This window comes from Lactuca serriola, chromosome 5, assembly GCF_051521515.1.
Source record: "Lactuca serriola cultivar US96UC23 chromosome 5, Lser_US96UC23_V15, whole genome shotgun sequence".
NCBI classification, from domain to species: Eukaryota; Viridiplantae; Streptophyta; class Magnoliopsida; order Asterales; family Asteraceae; genus Lactuca; species Lactuca serriola.
In genome coordinates, this window is record NC_136412.1 from 312,727,550 (window position 1) to 312,737,209 (window position 9,660).

The 9,660-nt window shown below is 33.8% G+C and overlaps 1 protein-coding gene across 2 annotated transcripts; it reads right to left on the reverse strand.

Moving 5' to 3' along the window:
* Positions 1-280: 280 nt before the first annotated feature.
* On the reverse strand, positions 281-4,161 carry LOC145054974 (stomatal closure-related actin-binding protein 2-like). 2 transcript variants are annotated; one of them, XM_079003247.1, is made up of 13 exons: positions 3,999-4,161; positions 2,934-3,235; positions 2,708-2,836; positions 2,532-2,624; positions 2,291-2,431; positions 2,097-2,165; positions 1,754-1,837; positions 1,469-1,649; positions 1,283-1,399; positions 1,131-1,189; positions 900-1,037; positions 660-809; positions 281-566 (listed from the first exon to the last, which is right to left on the reverse strand). In XM_079003247.1, the coding sequence occupies exons 2-13, from the start codon at positions 3,216-3,218 to the stop codon at positions 519-521; spliced, it is 1,494 nt and encodes a 497-aa protein (XP_078859373.1). In that variant the 5' UTR covers positions 3,219-3,235; positions 3,999-4,161; the 3' UTR covers positions 281-518. The 2 variants fall into 2 exon arrangements, with proteins under 2 accessions (XP_078859373.1, XP_078859372.1); XM_079003246.1 differs by having other exon boundaries at positions 2,934-3,242.
* Between the last annotated feature and the right edge of the window lie 5,499 nt (positions 4,162-9,660).

Genomic DNA, 9,660 nt, shown 5'->3' on the forward strand with positions numbered 1-9,660 from the left:
TTTCATTTTGTTACGTAATTATTTTTTTTATTCTAATATTAATAAAATATCTTCCAATTTACTTGAAAAAAACTATCATGTTCAATAACATATTTATTAAAATTTGTAACACCGAAATAATAGTCAAGATGGAATATAAAAAAGACTAGTAGCGACAAGTGCATAATTTATTTTAATGATGACAATTTTAATTTACAAATATCGACACATCATGACTTGGGTTGTATTTTATAATAATAGTGGATCAATTAGGTAAAATAGAAAAACTAACTAAACAACATTAAAAAAAGCTTCAATTGTTATATTAGAAATGCAAATAAGATGCAAACGAACAACTATTTAAAAAAAAATGTTACACCAATCAACAGGCAAACCAAAACTATGCCTATAAAGGATGCACAAATCATCAAATTAGTAGAAACCCATTTAAAACACACCCACAAATAAAATAAACACACAAAAAATTACACGTGAAAAAAAAATGAAATAATCAATCTCACATTCCTTCATTAGTCAAGTCAGAGAAGATATAGTGACGCTTGATCATCTGGTCCAGCCAACACCACCTACCATTTTCACAACAATTTAAATACAAAAAATAATAATAATAATAATAATAATACAATAATGTAAAACGAAAGTAGGTTGCTATTTCTTACATTACAATCAAGTGCGTGTCTTCTTGCTAAAACAATTGCAGCATTCCTTTCACGTTCTGATTCAAACACCAAAACAAAAGATTGGCCTTTTCTTGATTGCCAAAATAATGATTTTCCCGCAAGATTCCCACCTCCTCTAAATCCACAAAGCTGAAATTTATCCATGTTTATATTTAAATAAAATAAAACTAATAATATTGTTTTCAAAAATTTATAAACTTTATTTTATAAAAAGTTTACCTGCATTGATGTAGAGGAATACGCATCCCTAGCCTTTGTAATCCATCCTTTTGAAAGCTTCATTCTCATTTTCCCGACACGTAATAAATGCGCAGAATGTGACGAATAATTCCGTCCATTCATCTGGGAGATCACCACCTGTTGGTCAAAAGATTCCTCCGTTTGTCAAAGGGTATTTTTGGAATTTTCACTAATAGTCAAACATCTATTGTAGATAACAACTTAACATACACTAAATTCGGAGTTGCTTTTTCGAGAAAGTGACTCCACATAACTCTCCAACCCAACAGCTGTTGCAAAAAAAAAAAACATCATAAATATAAAATTAGTAATTAGTTATTATAATAATATAAAAATAATAATAATAATAGAAAAAAACAAACCAGGTTGTATAGGAGAAGTTGTGGTGACTGTAGATTTTTGACCATTTGAGATGATATCAACTTGCAAAATTCGTCCAACATCATAAGGCTCAGGGGCATAAACTGATTTGTTAGCACCTGTTGAAAAAAATTAAATTTAGTATATAAATATAAAATTATGAATACAATTATATATGTAATAAGCACCTGAAATAAGCTCTCTTCTGCTACATTGTGAAGATAAACGAAACCATTGAATTGAACATTTTGAGAGCTCCATGGCTTCTTCTGAAGAGGGTTGAAGTCGTAAAATCGAGCCCAAATTTCCTGAATCTCCTAAAGAATATAAACTTAACTTGTTCTCCTCAGTTAATTTTTTCAGCAGTAACTGCATTATTCAGAAACAAATTACAATTTACTTTTTAATCATTCAAGGGCAGTTGAGAGATTTAGGTTAGTATATTCTTGAAGGGCATTTTGGACATTAATCACCTCTTGTTGAAGCTTTACTGAGAATGCAGACTTCTCTTGGATTTGTAGCCTCAAGGCTCGAAGCTCATGTTCCATATCCATCACCTACAAACAAAGTGATAAAAAAAATAATAGTTTAATGATACCACATGAAAGTTGTAATATTAAATTGGAATATTATATGGTGGAGATAAGAGCCACATATTAAATAAAAGGATGAGGAATATTTGTAGAAATGATATTGAGTACTTAGAAAAAGGACAAAATAGTGTGAATAAAAAACAATATATGCATGAAGGAACCATAATGCAATCATTTTTTTTTACAAAAACAAATTAAAGATAATAATAAGTTTTAAGCACACCTTGCAGGGTTGATGCATTAATCTAATTCTTCTAGCCTGTTGGATTTCCTCCACCATCTCCTCCATTTCCTGAAAGCAAATCAATCAATTACTTTCAATTATAAAAGCATAGTGAGATTAATTTTTGATAAAAATATATCTAGTAAACAGAAAGTATTAAAATTTATAATTATATAAGCATGTTAGTATGTTACCTGTTTTCCTGAAGTTTGTGATACTCTTTCTTGCTCAACAAGAGCCTCCCCAATTCTTCTTACAACTGCTTTGGCACTTTCAATTTCTGCACAAGCAAAAGACCTTTCTTGGTTTACCAATTTTTTAGCATCTTCTGAAGCCTGCAAAATAAATAATAATATCATTTTTCTCATGTCATGAAATTACAAAGAATCAGTTATTATTGTTGTAATGCATTTCCCAATGAACAAACAAAGTCACCTGTTTGAGAAAGTTTGCAAGCTTCTTCACTTCAAACTTCTCCTGTATCAATTCCCCTTCATTTTGAGTCAACTTCACTGCCAATGCTTCCACCTATCACAACAAATTAAATCAATTTTGAGTTTTGATCTTTGGTTTTTTGTCATAAAATGAAGCTTCTTGAATAAAGGGTATACCATAGAAATAGCTTTTTCAACATCTTCCTTGTTTCTACCAGCTAATCGACCTCTCAAATATTCCAAAGCATCTCTCAGTTTCTTTAAAAGCACATGACCCTCTAAAGAAGCGACCTCCCTTAATTTGGCCTATACATAACAACACAATGCAATAATTATATCAAGAGATATAATGACAAAAATATTATACTTCATGTTCATGGGAAATAATCATTATGATTTATACCTCATCAGACAATTTAGCTGCAGCAGACAGATTCTTGTCAAATTTACTGGCTAGGTCGCGAACTGAGAGGCGTTCATGTTGCTCTGAAAGCTGATCGGTTTCATGTGCCACTATTTCTTTCAATGGTGGGCCCTTACTATCCATGGTTGCTTCATCAAGAATCTGATTATCTGGACCTAATTTATATTTTGGGAACTTGTTTGATGTGAAACTTGCATCTGCAGATACTGACAAAACAGCTTGCATTTGCATCTCATTGTCAACTTCAGGGCTTACCTTTGTCATTCTTCTGATTATATGTTCTACAAACTAAAAGGAGTATATGATTACTAGAGGAAATTATAGATCATTCATCATCCCATAGTTTATACTGTGTTAGTAAAAGTATGGTAGCTAGATATTAGTATATTACAGTCTTAATTTGACTTTGTGGCGATAAATCATAGATGCTATATAATTTGATTCTGAAACGTCAAAACTTGATTTTTTTCCCATAGAATGGAGTATGAAAAAGAAAAATCATAGCAGGATAGCAGATCTACTTGCAGTTTTAACAAAGAAACCTCAAAGGCTACGGATCAATTAACTTTCAAAATAATCAGTGGCAATAATGATGAACAAGAAACCTACAAAATGAGTAAGAATTTAGTAGAAGAATATAAATAATAAGAAAAAACATTAAGAAAAATAAAGAAACGAAGAAGCATGTTCACTTTTAACATGAAATAAGAGAAATCAACTATACTGAAAACGAAGTCGAAAACTAGGTTTCAGAAGACCTTAAATCATCTTCTACCGATATTTTATAAAATTTCTGTTTTGTTCAGACGCTAAAAATGATTTTTAATAAATTGTGTCTCAATCACAAGTGCTTTTTCAACTACATTTCAACAACTACGCCAACTATATTCAAAAATTTCCAGCTAAACCAGCCAAACACACGATCATCTATCGATATAAGTTTATTTCTTCAGAAAACAAAGATCATGAACACAAATTAGCAAAAAGAATTAGGAAATATAAGCAGAGAAACCCTAAATAAGAGAGAGAAAGAGATGTACTTACAGAGAAGAGTGATGAATGTGTGAGTACTATTGAGTCAAAAAAATAGTAAAGTGTTCCACATGGTTATGGTTCTGGAGAGAGAGAAAGAGAGAGTAGGAGGAATGATGATTTGAAGGAGTGATGTTTGTCTGAGAAGAAGAATCCTAAAGAGGGAGATGTCTGTAAGTATGCTTTTTCAAAAGCAAAATAAAAATGAAAATATTAAAACTGAAAAAGAAAAAGCTGCCCCTGCCCCTACCCCCCTCTGCCCCCCCTGCCCGTAACCCACTTGGTCCACCTTAATCCCGAACACTATTGGAGTATTGGGCCATCTCACTCTCAAACAAACTAAACCGCATCGTTTCTAAATTCTAACCTTGGGTCTATCTCTTTCATGTCAATGTCATTATAGTTATTATGATAGATATCTTACGAAATCACTCTTGAGATAAAGCATTTATATAACAATATGATTTATAATCTATGATCATAATTATGAATTAAGTTTGATTGAATATCAAGTAAATATTGAGAAAAAATATCAAATTTATCCTAATTTTTTAATAATTTCATAAAATGTTGTTTGGTTCGCATAATGTATATGAAGGAATTAGAATTGGAATTGGAAAATAAATATATTAGGAATTTGAATCCAATTCCAGATCATGTTTGGTTGGCACGAAATAGAATTAGAATTATATCCAGATTCTGCTTGGTTCACAAGAAATTGAATTGTAATCCACGTAAAATCACATAGTTACTCTCTTTGTCTCTTTTGTTTAATTTTACTTTATTTTTATAACTTATATATAAAGATACATTATATAAATTATAAAAAATTGTAAAATCTCGACAGTAGTAGTGGTAGTGGTGGAATAGTGTTGGTGGCGGCGGTGGTGGTGGCGGCAGCGGTGGTGGTGGTGGCGGGGGTGGTAAAGGTGGGTGATGGTAATGGTGGTAGCGGCGACGGTAGTGATGGAGGCGGCGATGACGGTGGAGGTAGTGGCGGTGGCGATAGTGGTGGTAGCGGTGGAGGTGGTAGTGGTAATGGTGACAGCGATGATAATGGTGGTAGGTGGTGGTAATATTGGTGGAGACGGTGGTAGTGGCGACGACAGTGGTGTTGGTAGCGGCGGTGGTAATGATGGCAGCGATGATAGTGGTGGTGGTGGCGGTGGAGGTAGTAGTGGTAGCGATGATGGTAATGGTGGTGGGTGGTGGTTGATGATATATGGTCCATTAGCATGGCCTAGACTGCCCTAGAGCGTCAGCCTGGCCTGGCGCGCTCCTGTCAGCCCTGCCTAGCGTCCCCTTGCCAGCCTTGTCTGGCGCTCCCTTGCCAGCCATGTTGGGGACTCCCCTACCGGCCGGCCTAGCGCTCCCTCACCTGACGCTCCCCTACCAGCCTTTCCTGGTGCACGCCCTCCAGCCTTGCCTGGGGTGCGCCCGACGCCTCCGAGCGGCCTTACTCGGCTCTTTGCTAGTTGGGCCTGAATTAGGCTGGCCCAAGGCTTGACCTAATTCCCCTTGACCTAGTTGTCCACTATAAATAGAATAATGCATCCTCCATGAAGGGGGATCTTTCCCCAAGAGACCTTTCCCACAACCTTTTCCCTGGAATCTTCCCCTTGGCTTAGCCGCCGCCCTATACTCTGGCCGGGTGGCTCAGCCGCCACCTGCCGCCGTCAGCCACTACCCCCAACACCAGCACCTCTAGCTAAAGAGAATCATCTCATATCTACCAGATGATCTAACTTGACCGTCAGAGTCCGCTCCCGGGGCACAGTCACTGGGGCGGCTCTAACGACTTTGCACTGTGATGTCCAGATCTCCGCCGCGACAGAAGACTAGAAGACTCGTCGGAGGTCGATGTCGCATCATTTGACGCCATTTGTGGGACACGAACATGCAATATATATATATATATATATATATATATATATATATATATATATATATATATATATATGACAAAACTGTAAAATTGGTCCTTATGGTTTGCGGAAAACTTTGGATAAGGTCCAAAAAGTTTTCAACTTGCATGGAAGGTCCAAAATTAAAAACCCCCTGTGATTTTGGTCCAAAAAAACTTGAAAAGACGGTTATGCCCTTTTGTTTTCTTTTTGTATTTTCTTTAATTATTCTAATATTATTATAATACTTTTTTTTGTATTTTTTTACTTTAAAAATAAAAAGAAAAGAAAAAATTAACCCCCCACTCCCACCACCCCACCGTTACCCCCCCCCCCCATTCTCCCATTCTTCTAACCCACCTTCGACATCATGGGGAGCTCGAACTCCACAATCCAAAACTACAAATCATCTGATAATTTTTATCTAAATTCGAAAACTTGTTATGGGTACCCATTGGGGATCAAATTTGGTGGTAATTTCGAGTTTACTTTTGGTTTCAGAATGAGGAATGGAGTTAGGGCATTGAAGAACGGTGATGATCGGAATTGGTGGAATTTTCCGACGGTGAATGCTGTGAACATTTCACCACCGGTGGCGACAACAATACTGGCTCCGAGAAAGGTAAAGAAAGCTCCGGTGGAAAAGAAGTAGAGGAAAATGGAGGAATCGATGAAGAGGTCGGAATCGAAATTGGAGCAGGGAAATTCGAATCAAGGAGAGGAGAATTCAAGTCTTGAAAATGGGTCCAGATTGCTATTAAAATTGAATTATGAAGAGATAATGAAACCTACAAATCATATCAGCAGTTCGGTCCAGATTTCAAATCCATCTCCTCTAAAATCGGACAATGAAATTCCTAATATTGTTCTCCTCTAAACGTGGACAAGGAGGAGGCGAAGAGGCTGCCATCGTTGACTGTGGTGGTTCTCTTCGCCGGTGGAGTGAGAAACGGTGGAGAGTGACGAGGGGATGTGGTTCCTAGCAGTCTTCTTCGGTCAGTGGAAAAAAGGAAGAATCAAGGTGGTTCCTGGTGGTTACACAGCAACAACACCACCCTTGGCTTTGTCATTCCGGCAGCAGCACAAGCGAGTAAAGGACAGGGAAGTGCCAGGAGCAACAATGACACACTCGTGGGTGCTTGACTTGCTCCGATTATCAACAAAAGAGGGAGGAACACACGGTTGAGTAATGGTGGGTTTTATTTTTGGGTTTGTTATGTTGTTTGAGAGAGAGAGAGAGAGAGAGAGAGAGAGAGAGAGTACGGTGGGGGTAGGTGTAGGGTGAAAAGAAAACTAAAATCAAAATAACATTTAAATACTTATAGAAAAAGGAAAAAAGAAATCAAAAGGGCATAACCGTCTTTTTAAGTTTTTTTGGACCAAAAATTCAGAAAAACTTTGATTTTGGACCTTCTATGCAAGTTAAAAACTTTTTGGATCCTATCAAAAGGTTTTTGAATACCACAGGGACCAAATTTGCAGTTTTGTCTATATATATATATATATATATATATATATATATATATATATATATATATATATATATATATATATAGGGTTAGGTTATTTTGTTTTCACTATCTATTGTGTGCATGTATACTGATTCTGGACCAATCATTTTAGTTATTTTAAGAAAGTAATTAATGCATATTACATGTCGAAGATATAATAGGTATTAATTACATCTTCAACATTTAATAAGCATTAATTACTTTCTTAAAATAACTAAAATGATTGGTTCAGAATCAATCATACAGGCACACAATAGATATTGAAAATATTTGAATCTAACTTTCTCTCTCTCTCTCTCTCTCTCTCTCTCTCTCTCTATATATATATATATATATATATATATATATATATATAGGGCTAGGTTATTTTGTTTATTACATCTATTGTGTGCCCGTAAGCATAATTCTGGACCAATGGATGAATAAAATCAATGATCATGATTTGAGGGTCTACGGTATTACAATAGGGTAACATGTACCATATAATCACACAAGTTTCAGCAGAAGGGTGTTTTGGTCAACTAACCTATACTAAAAAAGGAAATTTTCGGATTTTAAGGGATAATTAATTTCCTTTCTTTAAATCTGAATTTTTTAAAACTAATTCATATTTAATTCTATTATAATTTCTAATACTAACCGATTTTATTCTGTTAGAATGATAGAGAGTCAAACATAAACAAGTAAATATTTTTTTCGATTTTATTCTTGCAGAATTTGGTTTATTCAACATATTTTTTATTATTAACATGCTTAAATAAGTATACAACATATTATCAATAACAACATTTTCTAAAGAATACAAATTTTATTTTTTAATAATCACTAATTACATTAATTCGTAAAGAATAAGACTAAACAATTATTACATTCTGAAAATAAAAGATTAATAATGGTTTAAAAATTACATTTATTCTTAAATAAAAATAAAAATATCAAAATCTAACAAAAACACAAATCCATTCTGAAAAAATATTATTGTTAAGAAACACTTTATACATTCTGGCATAATATATTTTGCTAGAATACTCTCGTTCTCCATGTTTTCTTCTTTTTCCACATCCATGACAGCATATTCAAAACCTAAATCCACAAAGAAAACATAATCAACTTTCAAATATTAAAAAAATTCAGTGTATTATAATAGAAAAAAACTATAAATTCTGATAGACTCTAAAGAATTATAATTTACTCTAATATAATGTACTTCATTCAGGCAGAATCCTTAAACATTCTACAAACCAAATTCAACAATCATCCTTGAAGAGAAATAAATCACTTATTCTTATTGAGAAAGATGATAGACCTGATACAAATAGAAATTTGATATAAGAATGGTTAAAAAGAAAAAAACAAAATCAAAATCTAACAACACTAATCCATTCTGCAAAAATATTATTGTTAAAAATCATTTTATGCGTTCCAACAAAATACATAGAGTACATTCTGCTAGAAGATACTATTGTTCTCCATGTTTCTTTCTTTCTCACATCAGAATGCAAACTATGGCTATGAAATTGATTAAAAAAAATTTAACATTTGCATACATAGATAATAATATTAGCATACCAAAATTTGAATTGCAAATCATATTAAGCTTACAAAAACAAATACTAAGAACAAGACAAACTCACTTTAAAATAAAATAAAAAAAAATCATATTTATGTTACAAATATATTTTTGAATTCCAAAGTAATTAGCAAGAATGATTTGCATAAAAAATGGTGGTCGTAAAAGTTTCAATTGCATAGATTTCATTTTATTTAGAAAATAAAATTTATTTGCATCATAATTTTGAATTCCAATTTATTTAGAAAAGACGATCGATTTGCATCTTGGTTTTAAATTCCAAATCAATTACGTGGGAATGATTGCACAACATATGGTTGAATTCAATTTCACTTCTTATTTAGAAAATAAATAAATCAAAACATCGATCTGCAAATCCACCGTTCTTGTAAGAATAATCAAATGCAATAAGTTGCGTACAATCAATGATGTCAGCATACCTTGGTTTCATCAATATTGTAAAACACAATAAACTAAAAACGAGATATATCCAATCTAAACAACAACAGAGGCGGAGGCGGCCCAGGACATCCAGATTCGTCTTCCTATCCTTTTTGTAACATTAATTACTCCATCCGATTGTGGTGTTGATCTTCTTGTCCCGGTGGTTGTTGATCAAGGAATGACTAAATGACGACGGGATCAAAACTGAGGAAGGAGGAGGACGTCGACAATGTTTTTTGTAGGGT